Here is a 17,868-nt window from a genome sequence, read left to right as displayed (position 1 = left end):
GTTTTTCTGTAAAGGGCCAGATATTAAATACTTTTAGACTCCAATGGTCATATGGCTTCTGTCACAAATACTTGAGTCTTCTCATTAGAGCACAAAGCAACCATAGGCAACATAAAAACAAGTAAGTGTTGCCATGTCCCCACAAAGCTTTATTTGTGGACTCTAAAAATTGGAATTCATATCATTTCCATATGCCATAAAATAGTACTCTTATTTTGATATCTTCCAACCATTAAAATGACTAAAACCATTCTTAGCTCATAGGCTATACAAATATAGCTGGACTGCATTTAGCCCATGGGCTACAGCTTGCCAATTCCTATTTAAAAGGTCTGGGATGTTCTCACTCCATGTCTGGCAGTTGTTCCTGGTTGTTGCTGAAGGCACCTCGGTTTTCCTCCACAAGGTTTCTTAACCTATGGGAAGCTCATCCAGCTTCTGGTCATGGGAGCCTCAGGGGAGCTGTCTAAGCAGCAGAAAGCAGAGGCTGTTAGGATGCTGGAGGCCTAAGCTCCACACTTTTTAAAAATTAATTAATTAATTTTTTATAAATTTATTTTTTATTGGTGTTCAATTTGCCAACATATAGAATAACACCCAGTGCTCATCCCATCAAGTGCCCACCTCAGTGCCCGTCCACACTTAACACAGGGTCATTACTGTTACATTCTCTTAGGCAGAGAAAGGCACAAGTACTATCTGGACTCCAGAAACGAGAGAATAACCTTCATCTTTTCATGGGAGGAGCTGTAAACTACTGTGGTCATGTTTTTCAATCTGTCACCATAAGTAACAGTAGCTGGTTGAATTGTCTCCCTCAACCCCCAACAAATTTACATGTTGAAATCTTAAACCCAGTACCTTAGAATGTGACCTTACTGGGATATAGGGTTGTAGCAGATATAATTAGTTAAGATGAGGTCACGATGGAGCAGGGGATGGGCCCTAATCCAATATAACTGCTGTCCTTTTCAAAAGGAGAAATTTGGGAGACACCTGGATGGCTCAGTGGTTGAGCGTCTGCCTTTGGCTCAGGGCATGATCCCGGAGTCCTGGGATCGAGTCCTGCATCAGGCTCCCCTCAAAGAGCCTGCTTCTCCCTCTGCCTATGTGTGTGTCTGTCTCTCTCTCTCTGTGTCTCTCATGAATAAATAAATATATTTTTTTAAAAAGAGAAATTTGGGGACAGACAGACAGACACACACACACACACACACACACATGAAGTATGCCATGTAAACATGAAAACAGAGATCGGGATGCTGTACCTATAAGCCAAAGAAAGGCAGAATTGTGAGTTTATTAGTATTTTAGGGCTATCATAACAAAGTACCACACACTGGGTGGCTTAAACAAAAGAAATGTATTGTCTCACAGTCCTGGAGGCTGGAAGTTCTAGATTAGTGTGTTGGCAAGTTTGGTTCTTCCTGAGGGCTGTGAGGGAAAGATCTGTTCCAGGCCTCTCTCCCTGGCTTGTAGACAGACATCATCCCCCTATGTCCTTGCCTTCTGTCCATATGAGGCTGTGTCAAAACTCCCCCTTCTTATAAAGATGCCAGTCATATTGGATTCAGATGCACCCTACTGACCTCCTTTATTTTGATTAAAGACCCTATCTCTAAATAAGGTCACAGTCTAAGAACTGAGTATTAAAATCTCAACATGTGAACTTTGAGGGAACATAGTTCAATCTATGACAGCCAGCAAATGACCAGAAGCTAGGAGAGAGGCATGAAACAGATTCTTCCTCATATCCTCAGAAGGAGCCAACTCTGTTACTTAAACTACACTGTCTGTGGACCGATGGCAGCCCTGGAAAACAAGTATGGAAACCATAAGTAACAGGCAATTTTCCAAGAGCTAAAACTGCAACTGGAAATCAGTGAGAGGTTATAACACATTGAAGTTCTGAAGTTCAGCACTCGGATGCCTCTATCCAAATCTGCTGACAGATAAATATATTCCAAAAGTCACTGTGAGTGATTTTACATGTGTTAGTTACAAATACCAAGTTTTGGAAGTCTTCACATTTCACACTTTTTCAAAATAGAAATCTAGGCAATAATATTCCTGATCCTAATTTATATTCCTACACAAATATGGAAACATAAATTGAAGCAAACCAATAATCAACAATCAAAATATTTAAGGATCAGAAGGGTCATTTGACTAATTTCATTTAGTAGTTGAGAAAAATAAGGTCTTTTTGAGAAAAATTAAGTTTTTAAAAAATATATGATTTATCTAAACTCAGAAAGTTAGAGTGCTAGGTCACTACTGATACCCACTATGTGAATACTATGAGCTCTTTATTCTTAACCAAATGCTCTTTCAGCCAGCCAGCTACATCCCTCCTTCTTTTGACTTCAATGTAGAGATATCATACTGTGTAATTTCAAATTAGGGTTTTTAAAGGTTGGGTTTTTTTTTTTTTTACACATATATATTTTCATCTTTGTCCTAAATGGCAGAATCTGTTATGTCAGTTTCATAGATAACAGAATCGAAGTTCAAGATCATTCAAGATAACTAATTTAGATGGACAGAACCTGAACCCTGCTCTCCAGATCCAAATTCAATCCACTTTCTACTACACTTTAGCTCCCTCCCTCATACTAAACAAAGGCATCAGAACCCAAAGCCAATTTGTTCACATGATTGAGGAGATCAGATCTTGTCTTAAAGGTGAAACTTAAGTTTCATTATAAAAGTTTCTATGAATCACTGTTTTTTTAAACCAACATTGTACTTTCTTCAAAAAAATACCCATACATTTTTCAAATTCCTGCTCTAAATACGGTGGGAATGGTGTGAGTTTTCATTTTGTGCTATAAGGGCCAACTAAAGTTGAGTGTACATTTTAGGTGGGGTTAGGTGGGGTTTTCAAATCCTGTTAACCATTGTTGCCTTTCCAAAACTATGAGATGCCATCAGTGTGTTTATGCCTCAGTTAACCAGAGCTCTCCTTTCCTTGAGACTCTGGCTAAGACAGTGTTAGCATTCAGCATTTTCTCATTCTCATAGCAGCACGATGAGTTGGGTTTAGTGAAGAGTGTGGGCCTAGAAACTAGCAGACTCGACTTCACACTCTGGCTCTGCCACTTGCTAGCTGGGTCAACTGTTCAGTTACTTAATCTCTGTATGCCTCAGGGTCCCCATCTATAAAATGGAGATGATAACTAGAAGTGCTAGGACACTAATACACAGCAGTTCTCAATTTTAATCATCAATATTATTAATGTAAAGCATCACATTAATTGGAAGGCATATCTAAGCCATCGAGGCAATGGAGGACAGAACACTGGACAGTGATAGCCATTGGTGTTCATTCCTTGATCATGCCATGTGCCTCCCAATATATTTTTATTCTAGAAATTGTTAGCATATTTTATGCCTGTTTTCATTTGATGGATCACGTTCCCCCTTTTGCTTTAGCTGTTGGAAGATCAGAACCAAATTGATGGCTCAACTTTAATGACAGTCAGAACTGGAAGCCCTATGAATCTTTGACCTACTGTTTCCTTTTCTTGACTATCATTCTATTCAGTTATATTTTTTTTATCCTAGTTTTCATTTCCCATTGTGTTTAATGGTTTCCTATAAATTATTCCAAGTCTTTGGTGGGACAAAGTGAGGTATGTCACTAGGTTACTGAGGAGTTGGAGTACAAACATGAAACATTTTGATTTATTTCAATAGTTACTCCCAAGTCCCAATTATCTTCTATCAAATCATTCTGTAAGCTTTCACATACCCTTCTCTTTACTTTCCATTGTTAAAATCTAGTCTAGTACAGTATGAACTTCAATCTTCTATACAGTTCGAAGTTCTATATCTTTCTTCTCCACTCCTCAGGGCCCTGGCTCCTGCACTGGGTTGGGGTGGCATATTAGCCAGGGTTCTCCAGAGAAACAGAACCAATAAGATATTATATCCAACACATAGATATGGTCATAGAGACAGATAAATGGTAGAGATTTATTATAGGAATTGGCTTATGTGATTACAGACCCTGAGAAGTCCCAAGATCTGTAGTTGGAAGCTGAAAACCAAAGAGAGCTGATATTCTCAGTTCAGGTTCCAGTCCAAGTCCAAAGGCCTGACAACCAGGAAAGTCAATGGTGGTAGTTCCAGTCTGAGTCTGAGTCTGAAAGCAAGAGACCAATACTCTATCTCAGAGATGATGAGAGGGAGTTCAATTTCTCACTTACTCAGCCTTCTATTCCATTCAGATCATCAACAAATGAACTGAATGAGGGCCACCCACCCTGGGGTGGGCAATATGCTCTACTCAATCCACTGACTCAAATGATAACTTCATCCAGAAACACCCACACACATATACCCAGAATAATGCTTCAGAAAATATCTGGGCACCCTGTCTATTAACAGTTGATGTATAAAGTTAGCCATCACAAGCGGGAAAGGGGAAGGAAGAGGGAAGGAGAAAGAGCAAACTCGTTTTTACTTAACTGGTTGAGATCTTCTCATGCTGTATTGCTAGTTATCCAGCTCATGCCAGTCTGTGATCACACCTCCAGTGTGACAGATGTTCATGCAGAGGTTCTTTGAGGCTTCTGAAGGCTTCCCCCTCTCTCTACCTATTGTATAAATCCCTGACTGGAAGATGTGGCTTCAGCTCCACTTCTACTCCTGGGATTTCCTTCCACTTCAGTTCCTGCCACGGGTGGCTTCTGAAACTCCACTTGTTGTTGGATAGCTGCACAGTAGACAATCCTCTTCAGTGGGATAGCAACAAGATGGCTCAGGCCCAAATCCTGCAATCCACTGTGTCCAACTTTCCCATGGAAAGCTCAAGCTCATCGCCAGACTCAGTGGCATGAGAGCATGCAGCTATTTCAAGCAGTGGACAGTATCCCTGTACTCTCCACATCTCTCCAATCCTCCTTAACACATATGAGAAAGAGCTAATCTGCTGTGAATACCCAACCAGGGGAAGGAGATGCCAGTCTCTTTTTCATGGTGGAAGCCTCAATCTCTATATCCAATTCTCTTGATCCACACCTCCCCTTACTTGGCTTGCAAGGGGAAGCTGCTCCCTCAACCTCATCCAGGGAAATGCAATAGTAGCCATGTCTGATGACACTCTCTTAGACTTTCATTTTTTTCTTAGTATTCTCTATAGAGAACAATGTCTGCAACAAGAGTAACACCATCTCCTAGGAGAACTTTGGAAATATGTGAAGCTATTATTGGTTGACACAGTGAATGGGAGACTGCACTGACACTCACTGGGCAAGGCCAGGGATTCCAGACTGCAAGGAATGCGTGGGACAATTCCACATCAAGAATGGTCTCATATTTGGCAGTCTCTCCAGTGCCCTGCAATGCATTTTCTAATTGAGCCTAGAACCTCACTCCCTTTTACATAAAAAATACAAAGTATTTTTATATAGCTTTAATAGACCATGAGTTCTCCAGAAATATAATACCATGTGAATCAAGGGAAGATTATACAGTTTTTAAAAAAATTTTATCAAGAACTGCTGACAATTTTGGACAATCACATCACTGATGGCAAGGCCAGTGGTACTGCTTTAGTTGCCAATCTACTGATCTACATTTTATCTGTTCCTTTGACAATAAATCTATATGTAAAAAGAAATGTACTTATGTAGGCCTTATTTCAATATATTAAATGTAAAGACAAGGTATTAACAATATTCAACTTTATATTGGCTTCCTTTTTTTAAAAAAATCCAAACTTATTAATTATAAGCAGGCCAAGTGACCGACCACTTCATTATGTCTTCTAGTGTCATTGTGCCCCAGGAAATAATTGCTAAAGCAGATATTACTTTAATTATAAATTATCTCCTTTTTATTTACATTACTTCTATCAAGTCAGAACATTATATTGGTTTTTGGAGAGGAATACAAATCACATTATCTGTCAATTACATTTCGTGATGGCAAATTGGCATTACATAATATTTGTAATTAAAGGAGGCATGTGGTCCAATAGAGCTGACAGTCATTCGTACAGACTGAGAAGGTAGAGTGGGAGGAGAGGTAATGGGGCTTCTACAGGGCTAGGTCTACCATTTCTTCCCTGTGGTAACATTTTTGGTTCTAAATCTTACTGGGCAGATGCACTCCTTGTTTCTCAACCATAGGCCTTATACACCAAATCTAGCACAAGAAGAAAAGTACCACTCAACATCTTCTTATAGGTATACATTAATTAATAATATTTAGTATTATTAATTTATTGGTGACTTTTAGATATTGGGATTGGGGGACAGGGAAATGCTCTGTATTTTTCTTCTCACAAACTCTAGCTAGTTTGTGTTTTATTTAAATATATCACAGTGTAATATATTGATTACCAGGTCTAACATTACTTATTTTGATTGAGGCACATTAGTTTTTCACTTCAATTCATTCAATTCTGTTTCAGTTCAGTTGGAATCTATTCAGTTCAAATTCTGAGTATTCTCAGAATTTCTGAGATCAGCCTTCACTCTTTCTTCTGGAAAATTTGAGATTGCACAAAATAAATCAGAGCTGACATAATTGTGGCTAGTGTGTTGCCACTTCTTATTCTAGCCTCCATGCAGACATGGCTAATCAATCACGACACTTTTTCTTACCGAGTCTTGATCAATCCTGAGACTATTGACTGGAGTTGGCCTGGGAGAAGCAGCTCAAAGGACACTGGACAAAGAGTCAGGTGGATTTGGCCCAAGGCTTGGCTCTGAAATTACCAAATATGTGACCTTGAGCAAGTACTTAACCTTCTTGGGTCTTAGTCTCTTTTTCTGTTAAAATGGGAACAACAATCTCTAAGTCACAGAGTTCTAGAAAAGATCGTCTAATAGGTACCAGGCTTTGCAAATGGCATGGGGCTTGGTGAAACTGAGTACTTCTTCCTATGATAACCTCCATAACATTCTGAGATTTATTAACTAGGTCCAGGGGAGGATTAGCAGGCTCCCCATCTGGGACATTTGTTGCCACTGGTGCTCAGAGCCAATTTTCTTGCTGTATCTGGACTCTTAGGTGGTGAGTTGGCTATGAGACAGGTATTTGAAAACATAGACTGTAAGGTCAGCAGTTGTGGGTTTGAATCTCAGATCTCTTCCTTCTTAGCTGTGTAAACAAATTGCTTTAACCCATCAGACTAAGTTTGGTCATCTGTAAAACAGGGAAAATAATCATATCTGTATTGAAAAAATGACTGAGATTTATATGGATTAATTTATATGAATTAATTATCCCAGGGGATAGCATATGGTGAATGCTCAATAAATGGTAATAAAGAAGTTGGGTTGAGGGAGAGTTACATTACAGTTCAGAATTTGTCCTAGGTGAAAAATTTCACACCCTACGTAGTTCTTCCACAAATCTTTAAAAACCTTTTCTAATCAATTTCATGAGCCATGAATTTAAGGGATAGGCTTCCCAGCCTTTCTGACTTGGACTCCCCTTTAAAAAAATCTCAAAAGGGAAATATGGAATAACAGAGCTATACCCTTTACATTCTTCACAATTGTCTCCTCTGACCTTCACTGCAGCTGTTTTCTGCAGCTGAAATTGGTGCTGTCCATTTTGAAGATTTCCTGCAGGTTCTAGAAGGATTCAGTAAAAATAAAATCCCTAAAACACCGTGGAAGAATACTTGATTAAGCAAAGCCTTTTCATTATATATATATATATATATATATATATATATATATATATATATATTCCCATAGATTGGTTCAAACGTTTTTCAGCCAGCTTTCAGCTCAAGGAGCACCTTGGAAAAATACTTCTCAGGTGGGTTAAATCTCCTGCAAACAAAATCATCCTCTATTCTTCATTCTCAGGAATGAGCAATTGCAGTGTTCTAGGATGTTCCTGGCATTAACCACAGAAAGAAATGAGAGGAATTCTTGACATTTCAGAACTCTGATGTGGCAATTTCTTTGAACATTCTTTTAAAAGGAGGGTGAATTAAAAAAAAATCTTTCAATAGTTTCATTGTTGTATCTGAGCATTCCTTATCCAGTGGATTTACTCCAATTATCTAAATGATTCTAGAGAAAACGGTTTCCCCTCCAGTAAGGGCACAGCAAAGTGATTATAACAGAGGCATGAATACAAATTGCTTTGGGATGGAAAATTGACTGAATTGTAACAAGTGGCAGCTGCCAACAGAAAGCCTCTGCTGCCCTTTATAAAGCAGAGTCTGGCTACATCACTCTGTTTCCTCTGATCTCTGGAGGCTGGATATAAGGTGGGCCAGTGTTTGTGATAGTCCTGAGTTTCCTGAGCACTGTGCAGGGTGTGAGCATTGCCCAGCTACCATGACCTCAACCCTGCCTGAAACCGTTACCATATTTGGGCATCCTTAATGCTCAGTCCATCAATAGAAAATGCATCAGAGCAGCAGGGGCAGCAGCCACAGCCAGAGCAACAGGCAGGAGCAAAGAAGGGAGGGGAATAGAGAGAGGAAGAGAGAGGGGCAGGCAGCCAATGCTGGAGAGAAATACACTGAGCCCCACAGAGAGACACGCAGACACAAGACCTACCTATTGGCAGAAACACAGGGAATGAAGCAAAGCATTAGACTGGAGAAGAGAAAGGGAAAAGAGAATACAGGGAATGAAGAAAAGGTAAAAAGAGATCCAAGTTAATCTCTCTCTCTCTGCAGTTATATATATATATATACATAGAAATATACATGGCTTACATATATGTACCTGTAAGTGCATGTAGGTGGCTAACACTTTCACCAGCCAACCTTGCTGGCCAATGACCTAGTGGGGTTTCTAGTCCATGTTCCCACAGAGTTTGGAGATAGAATGTAAAGTACTATTGGCCTCAACGACCTCAAATCCCCTTCAGGTAAGGATCTCACCTAGGTAACTGACACAGGATCAGGAAGAAGAAGTCCTCTTCTCTTGGAAAACTATCAGCATGTCCAATCAGTTCATTGTCTAATTTACACTTACTGGAATAAATAAACTTTAGATTGGCATGTACTAGTTCTTAGGTTTTCCTTCAATATCAACCCAAATTTTGTCCATTCACAAGATATCATTTAGAATCCCACATGCCCCAGGTTGTCCATGGACATCCTTTTTCCTCATTAGCTTTGGTCCCTTTCCTCCACTGACCTGCACCCTGCTGGAGAAGATGAGATTTATTTAAGAATTGACTGCTTTAGTTCTACACTTAAAAAAAAAAAAAGATTTTATTTATTTTGAGAGAGAGCAAGAGATGGAGTACAAGCAGGGGGAGGGGCAGAGGGAGAGGCAGAGGCAGACTCCCGGCTGAGCAGGGAGCGCAATGTGAGGCTGGATCCCAGGACTCTAGGATCATGACCTGAGCCCAAGGCACTTACCAACTGAGCCATTCAGTGCCCCAGTTCCACACTTCTGCTAGGAATTTCATATCACCTATGAGAAGCTCTAAGCTAATACTCACTCTCTTGCCCAAAATGTGGTAGCTATGAATTGAAGTAACTGGTTTTCTTTCCATCTTGCTTTCCATTTTTGGCAGGAAACGGTTCAATATTCTGGCATAAACTCCTTTCCTGGATTCATGCCTATGGGCCTGGAAGAGTAAAGCTATCAATCCCCTAAAGTTTGATTGATTTGTCATTTTCTGATGCTGGAATGAGTTTGTTAGGGGAAATTTTTGAACACATTACCCTAACTGGCATGAGCCTTGAGTGCTTGAGGATTTCCTGAAGAGACACTCCAAGAATCTTCTGTGGCTTTTTGTTTTTCCTTAGGATGTGGTGAGATTTTCACGGTCTATTTGTCATAATGCTTCCCTGATGTAAAATACTCATACAGTATAAATAAGCTCTCCCTGAAATACTTTGAATCTTTCCAAGATCTCGAAGTCTGAGCTTAAGTTTAAAGCTTAAAGCCTTAAAGACACTGCAGACAAATTACCCACCGGAAGAGACTGCAAGTTTCTATTGGGCCCAAGCAGTTCTTTTTATTATGGGTACCTGTTTTAGCATGCCTGAGGACACAGATTTGGTCTTTCGATGTTTTCAATGCTATGTTGTTGATTACATGAACATTAATTATTGGTAGAACTTTTTTTTAAAAGATTTTATTTATTTATGAGAGAGAGAGAGAGAGAATGAGAGGCAGAGACTCAGGCAGAGGGAGAAGGAGGCTCCATGCAGGGAGCCCGACGTGGGACTTGATCCCGGGACTCCAGGATCACGCCCTGGGCTGAAGAAGGCGCTAACCCGCTGGGCCACCGGGGCTGCGGGTAGAACTTCCTATTGGATGTTGTCCATCTCTCTTTCTCCCATCTGGTGCTTTCTGCTTCAAATTTATTTTGTCTGATACTAATTAATATTGCCCCTTCTGCATATCTTGGTAGCATTTACATGGGATCTCTTTGTCCATCCTTTTTTTTTTTTAAGATTTTATTTATTTATTCATGAGAGACACAGAAAGAGAGAGAGAGAGAGAGAGAGAGAGGCAGAGACACAGGCAGAGGGAGAAGCAGGCTCCATGCAGGAGGAGACTCGATCCCCGGTCTCCAGGATCACAACCTGGGCCAAAGGCAGGTGCTAAACTGCTGAGCCACCCAGGGATCCCCAGAGTATTTGTTTTTTAAAAGAGGCGTTGAACTCATTCATATATATCGATTTGGACATATATCCTGCCACTTTATTTCATATTTATACCTATTCATTTACTGATGTGTTTAGCAAATATTTTCTCTGCTTTCTTGTTCTCAGACTTTGTCACTTGCATTTGAGTTGTGGTTGCAACCACAGTGATGTTGATGAATAATGGAAATGTACCCTTTGATGCCATGCCTTGAAGGAGTACTTGTCTTGAAGTTAATGATATCCAAACTGGGCAAGATCTTGTGGAAAGTGACTGCCATCAGGGGCATGCTTAGTTCTGATGGGCTTTAACTACAATGAAGGTGCTCTGGACTTGGAGTCAGCCTGGGTTTTGAATTTGCATGCTTACCCTCACACCCTCTCCCCCAACACACACACACAGACTTGCTATGTGACTGGATATTTCATTAACCTCGGCACTCACTAATTTCCCCATCTGTAAAAATCTTATGGTCATTGAGGAGATTTGCTGGAGCGACATGGGGAAGCACTTTCCATGATTCTAGGCTTACTGCAGTCTTAACAATGTTTCTATAAAAATAAAACTCCATTTCTCTTGGTTTGTCGTGCATTTCCTTTTCAGAGCTGGGGCCTGGTTGGTATGCAGGAAAAGGGGAAGGCATGTGAGCTATGTTATCAGCCTGTCGTCACAAGAGGAGCCAAGTGGCAGGCCATGGGTTGAAGCACATCCGGGGCATTGGGGTGGGCCTCAGAATTCCACAGTGAAGACTCTGAGATAAAGCAGTGCCAGGGTAGGGGCTGCTGAATGGCTGGAGTTTCTGCTGACCAGAGCCTGGTCCTCGTGGAAAGAGATGAGGAGGGAATGTGGCTTCTGGAGCCACCAAATAAGGAAGGACATCATCTCTGTCTTCTTCATCTAAGTGTAGATGTCAGCCACCAGAGCAATGCACCCCACACCATTTAGTACCTCCTAAACATGGGTTTGAAAAGACGTAGGTCAAACTCTGAGCTAAGTAGAGAACACATACACCAATAAACCAAAGATTCTTTTTATTTCTCTATATATGATTTTTTAAAAAAAATTCACAAGAGAGAGAGAGCAGAGCAAAGACAGAGGCAGAGGGAGAAGGCTGGCTCCCTGGGGGCAGCCTGATGCGGGACTTGATCCCAGGACCCCATGATTACAAGCTGAGCCAAAGGCAGAGGCTCAACCCCTGAGCTACCCAGGTGCCCCTCTCTACGTATGATTTTCAACCTCTCATCTTCTTTCCCTTTAACTTCATTTGCTGTATCGTACATAACTTGCCTAGAAAAGAAGACAGCTGTCCTTTGAAGGCAGGAGTCACTTGAAACATCACAAAGCTTCAGTAAACCTCAGTCCCCTCCCCTGCCCCACCCACGATGGCTTTGTCTAGGTTGGTGGTTCTGATCTGTTACTAACCCAAACTGAGTCCCCAGGGAGCAATCGCGTTGTGCCTCCAGAGGTCATTTCCTTGCCAAACATTCCTTTTCAGTGAGAGGACGTTTTCATGCCCTGGTAAACAATCCCCAGCCTGCACAAAGCAGAGAAGGGTGCCTGTCGGTCTTCATGGCTCTCCACTTAGTCCTGAGCTGATTCCAGCCCCAGAGGCGTCAGTCTGCTCTATAAATTCCTTTGTGAAACCTGAGAGCCTGCGCTGCAAGGAGAGCAAAGATCTTGGAGGGGTTACAGTTTCCCTCCACCCTAAAAGATCTGCTTGTGTTGGCAGCAGAAGAGTCTGTTTTTCCAAACAGGCTCTTCCCTTTCTTCTGTGAATTTAGTTCAGAAAACCCTGCCAGGCTCCTAAGCGGGAGAGGTAAGATCACCTCCTAGGCAGGTCTACGCAGGCAAGAGAGGACGGCCTGGGGGTGAGGGTGGGGGGTGTTTCTAGTTAAAAGGCTCTGAACCTCTTTCTGAAATAGCCACTTGTTAGGAGGGGGATGGCCCCGCTTACCGGGCGGCTGGGGTCAGCCCACCTTCATGGCCCTTAGTTTCAGTCCTTGTGGTTTTTCAGGCAGGGACGGGGAGAGAAAAGAGGAAGGACGGACGGAGGGAAGGAATGGGGGGAGGAAGGAAGGAAAGAAGGAAACTTTAAGTGGCCACCCTTGGGCTGAGCCCCTCGCTCCGCCTGCCGCACACCCAGTCCCCCAGCACCGCCAGGGACTCCCCTTCTCCATTAACTTTGGGGGCCGCTTATGCTTTCTTCGCATTTTAGCCATTAGGACACAGTGAACGCAGGATCTGGAAATGACGTAAGAAGTCACCAGCTGGTCAAATGTTAGAAAGCCCATCTTTTGAAAGCAGCACACTGTTTCGGCGGCAGGACAGGAGGGACAGCGGGGACCGAAGCCAGCTGCTGCCTCTTGTAAGACTTTGGGTTTCACGGCTGGCCGGGGCTCTGGGCCCTGTGACCCCGGGGTTCAACGAAGCTGTTGGCCTGGATCCCCGTGTGCCGACGGATGCCACACTATTGTCCTGTCACCAGAAGTACGTCCTTGCCACTCCCGCCCCCGCCCCCCTAGTGGGCCCGCGTCCCCGCCGGCTCCCCGCGACCTGGACCCGCGGCCCAACACCCCCTCCTTCCTGGCGCTGGGTTCCCGCGATCCTATTTCACTAAAAAGTTACAGTCATTTTAACGTTTGAAAGGGTACAGAAAAATGGAAAGAACAGCCGTGAGTGAGAGCCCCTCTACTCTTCACCTGGATTCAACTGTTAATATTTTACGGTTGGGTCCTTTTTTTCTCTCTATACACATGTACACACACGTGGAGGCTTTTTGTTGAACCGGTTGAAACCAGGTATCATGACACCTCATCCCCTAAATAATTCAGAATGTATAGGACATTCTGCGACGTTACCTCAAAACCATCACTACTCATAAGAAAACTATCATGAATAGTGTTTAAAATACAAGTCACACTCAAATTTCTTCACTTGTCCCCAAGATGTATTTTATGGCTTTTGTTTTTTTAAATTACAGGATCCAACCAAAGTTCGTGCATTTTCTTTGATTGTTATGTCTCTTTACGTTTCCTTTAATCTAGAAAAGCCAATTCTTTTTTTTGTTTGGCTTTTCAAGTCATTAACCTATTTGAGGAGTCCAACTGGTTGTCTCCCTCCCCCCCCTTCCCCCCCTCCCCCCGCCCCCAACCCCGTCGCCCCAGAAAGTCCAACATTCTGGATTTGTCTGAAAGTTGCCTCATGATTGGATTCAGGTTAATCATTTTTGGTCCAAATATTACAAAAGTGATGGTGTGCACTTCTTATTGCAACACTTTAGGAAATACATAATGTCAGGTTGTCCCACAGGAATAGGCTAAATAAACATTGAATAAATAAATTGCAAAGAAGAGGTATTTTTTTTCCCATAGTTTAACAGTCACAGTTCTGAGACTGTGACAAGGATAGCTTAATATTTCACTACGACTTCAAAAATACACACATATGTATACTTACGTACACATTCAGGTAAATCTCAACCGAAGGATGGTATTCTCAACTCTAGACAGAAAATAGAATCAACTGGAAAGTTTTAGAAATTACTGATACCTGAGTCCTAGCACTTCTTTTGATAGTAAGTTTGGTCACTCGTGAAAGTGGTGCCCGCTGGGTCTCTCCATTTTAAAAGTGTTTTTTTGCCTCTTTTAATTTATTTCATTTTATTTTTTTTGCCTCTTTTAATTTAATAAACAATCTTTGTGTGATCCTTTAGTACTATGAGAATATTCTGATACCCAGTGACCTTTCAGAAAATAGTTTTAGCATTCATTGATGATTTTTGCTTGAATCAATTATTTTATTGGGGTGAACTTTATAATTTTACCCTGCTCTCCACATTAATTAATATAATTTTACCCTGCTCTCCTGGCATTTTTCTATAAAAAAGAGCTTCCCCTTTTCCCCTTCCTTTTTCTATTTACTTGTTTATATATTTATATCATTAATTTTCTTATGAACTTTACATGTTCTTAAAAAAGATTGATTTATTTACTTTAGAGAGAGAAAGCAAAAGTGCATGAGTGTGAGTTGGGGAGAGGAAGGGGGAGAGAATCTTCAGGCAGACTCCTTGCTAAGCTTGGAGCCAGATCCCACCACCCATGGCATCATGACCTGAGCAGAAACCAAGAGTTAGAAGCCCAACCAACTGAGCCATCCAGGCAGCCCATATTTATATTATTTATTATTACTATGGACCCCGAGATTGTTCATAAGTTATCATCATTATTCTTTTTGACGCTCAACATATCCCAGATTCGGATAGCAGGAGCTCCTTCCAGCTGCTCCTTTGGCAAATCCCACATTAGTCATGAGTACCTGCTTGCTTTCTGGCACAGAATATTCTAAGCTCATCTTGTACCTTCCTTGTCCCAAATGTGGAATCAGCAATTTCTCTAAGGAATGAGAGCCTAAATATATTTTTTAAAGTGACAGAGCCATAAGCCTTTCTAGAAGAGAAGACAGAAAACATGAAACATTACATGTGTGGGCATTTACTTTGAAGGGAATGGAGCCCCAGATATCAGCTAGCATATCTGTGTGAACAAAAATACTTTCAACCTGGGGATGGAGCATGGGTCTGGAAGTAGGGAGACCTGGATTTGTATCCTAACACTGCATGTGATTTGGGACGAGCCACTTAAACCTCTTCAAGTGTTTAATTAGGGGACTGGACTAGACAATATTGAAGGCTTTTCTACATTCCAAAATTCAGTATTCAAAAAACTTGAAAATATCTAGTTATAAGAAAGTTTTTGAGCCAGTAGAAGGGGGATAGTTCCAGTAGGATTTCAGGGGCAGAAACTTCATCTTTTAGTCCTGTCTCCCTTGATCTAGTAAGACTCATGGTAAAATGAGCTCAATGGATGTTTTTGCTGGTGAAGGTCTTTTCTAAAGTTAGAATGAGATAAAGAGATTAAATTGCCAAAATTTAGGTGAGCCATAAGAAACTACGTTGCAGTGAGATTTTAAGTATCAGGGTGTTTACAAAGGGAAGTTTTAGTCTTTAAAGTAAAAAGATCCTGCCTGCCTCAGCCTGGCCCTTCCTAATGGCCAGACAATGGACTCAGTGTCCACTCAGTGCTTTTATTGGTTCTTACTAAATTTCTCTGCTTCCCAAAGAACCCATACTTAAGATGTCTTGCAGCACTTTCTTTTTTATTAGGAAACTCCAAAATATACCAAGACATTTTTTCCAATACTCCTTACCTGAAGTCAGAAATTGCATTTAAAAAATAATTCTTCCCTGCTTTAATAAATTGGCTGAAAAGGTTAAATGGATTTTCCTTCTATGTTGTGGTCATGGAAGCACTTATCTCTCACCCCAAGTAGTTGTCGTATGTAATTGGATGTGAAGTAATTCCAAAGTTGCATCAAAATCTTTTCAGTGTTACTATGACAGTTGCCCTCCCGCGCCCCCCCCCCCCCCCCCCCCCCCCCCCCCGCCAACCGGCTTCAATGCAAACTCTCCACCATCCCACTGTCCATTCAGTGAGATTTTGTTGTATGAAGAAAGGTTAGCTTTTCAGAAACTTCAGGGGCAGGAAGAAGAATCATTATGCATTAACAGGAGCTGATTCTCTCACACACCCATTCATCCCCTAGTAAGAGATGGTCCCCTCATCCTTATCACTGGGTCAGAATGTTGTTAAAGGCTCTGCCTTACTAAGACTATGGAAATTAATGCAGGGACCTGAAAAAGAACCCACTGTTTGGAGGAATAAGACTTTTAATGTAATGTCTTTGACAGCTCTTCCTGCCCAGTTAGCAGTCCTTTTTCTACAGTGGATTCCAGCAAAGGCGAGAATTTGGGCAGAGATCTTCAGATGGGAAGGAGGGGAGAAGAAGCCGTATCAAGATCCCTAAGGTCTTGGGGAGTTTGGAAAAGCATATTCAAAATGACTATTGCTTTGATTTCATTTTGGCCTCAAGTTCATCCTGACATTTGTCTTCGTATTAACAGAAGATATAAGATTTTCATGTTTATCAAATGGGAGTGTGTCTTTAAAATGACTGGGCTGGTGAAGGCTTTATGGACCATTTCCTCCTCTAGAGTCTTTGGAGAATCAACTGTGCCATCTGCATATAATGCTGCAGTCATAAATGTTTATTTCTACCTTTTGATTCAGTGGTTTGAAGACCTCAATAAAATTTTAGGGCCCCAGAGATCATTTTGCTCAAAGCTCTCCTTTGGTAACTGGAGGATTTGAGATCCTAATTGGTGAGAGGACTCGCTCAACTAGACACAGGACAAGGCCAGGATTAAAAGCCAGGTTCCCTATTTCCTCAGCCCACATTCTTCATACTTACATACTTCCCTGACCCTCCTTGGCTTTGTGGCAGAAGCAGCATGTTCTATTGTCTGCAGTTTCCTTTAAATACTTCAGTAAAACTGTAAAGACTCCCTGAGGGCAGGGGAATTTGTCTGCTGTGAACTTTGGTATATCTCAGCTCTATAAAAATGCCTGACACATAATAGGCCCAAATAAATATTGAATGAATAAAGTGTGTGTGTATTTTCTTTCCATAGTTTTAATAAAGGTGGAGTCTTTAAAATTCAGAGACTGAGATAAGGATAGCTTGATGGCCTCCTATACCTTCAAGAATATATGTTCATTTATTTACATACATATTCACTTAAATCTATATCCTGTGTTGGTATTCTCAATGCTGGGTAGAAATTAGAATCAACTGGAGAATTTTTTTAAATGCACCTGGAACTTAGAGCAAAGATTCAGATTTCATTTACCTTGTGAGGCTGGAGTATTAGCATCTTTTAAATGCTTCCTGGACATTCTGACATGTACCCAGCCTTGAGAATCACTGCCCTGAGAAATGTTAATTTATAGCTGAGGTTCCCTAACTGTCATGGTATACTTTCTGTGGTTAGTTAGAATTTATAAGAAGCCAATCAGTTGTGCATGTTCTAGAAGAGGCTACCACATGCCCTTAAACTGTCTTTACCTCTTATTGGCACTAAACAATTCTTTAATTAGCATTAGAAGTATTACAAATTATTTGTCACTGAAGGGAGGATTCAGGATATGTGGTTTGGCTAGAAAAGCAAGGAACAACACTGCCAGGTGTTAGCTAAATATTTAGCCCTACTATGTGTCAGATTTTTTTTATGCCCTTTGGAGTCCTAGGCCTATAGTGAGTACTAGGACCCTGTCAGATCTTGTGTTGGGCCGTACACTGGAATGTTCTGTCGTCTGACTAGACTAGAAAGTCAGCTGAAATTTGCTGCTAGGATGTGGTTTCATTTGCCTCAATGGAGCCT

At 41.3% G+C, this 17,868-nt stretch overlaps 1 protein-coding gene across 2 annotated transcripts; it reads left to right on the top strand.

Annotated features, from left to right (window-relative positions):
* The first annotated feature begins 12,023 nt into the window (after window positions 1-12,023).
* On the top strand, window positions 12,024-17,093 carry LOC106557927. 2 transcript variants are annotated; one of them, XM_038577941.1, is made up of 3 exons: window positions 12,024-12,110; window positions 12,808-13,079; window positions 16,339-17,093. In XM_038577941.1, the coding sequence occupies exons 2-3, from the start codon at window positions 12,868-12,870 to the stop codon at window positions 16,796-16,798; spliced, it is 672 nt and encodes a 223-aa protein (XP_038433869.1). In that variant the 5' UTR covers window positions 12,024-12,110; window positions 12,808-12,867; the 3' UTR covers window positions 16,799-17,093. The 2 variants fall into 2 exon arrangements, with proteins under 2 accessions (XP_038433869.1, XP_038433868.1); XM_038577940.1 differs by lacking the exon at window positions 12,024-12,110 and adding an exon at window positions 12,119-12,408.
* Window positions 17,094-17,868: the final 775 nt, after the last annotated feature.

The sequence above is a fragment of the Canis lupus genome, chromosome 28, assembly GCF_011100685.1.
Source record: "Canis lupus familiaris isolate Mischka breed German Shepherd chromosome 28, alternate assembly UU_Cfam_GSD_1.0, whole genome shotgun sequence".
In the NCBI taxonomy this organism is placed as follows: Eukaryota; Metazoa; Chordata; class Mammalia; order Carnivora; family Canidae; genus Canis; species Canis lupus.
Note: the sequence above shows the minus strand (reverse complement) of the source record. Positions and strands in the feature narration are given on the sequence as shown.

Bases quoted from the DNA above. Each gene is read 5' to 3' on its own strand.
- LOC106557927 (XM_038577941.1), top strand. From the start codon at position 12,868: ATGTTAGAAAGCCCATCTTTTGAAAGCAGCACACTGTTTCGGCGGCAG. The intron at 13,080-16,338 runs GTACGTCCTTGC...TGTCTTTGACAG, and splicing joins CTATTGTCCTGTCACCAGAA to CTCTTCCTGCCCAGTTAGCA.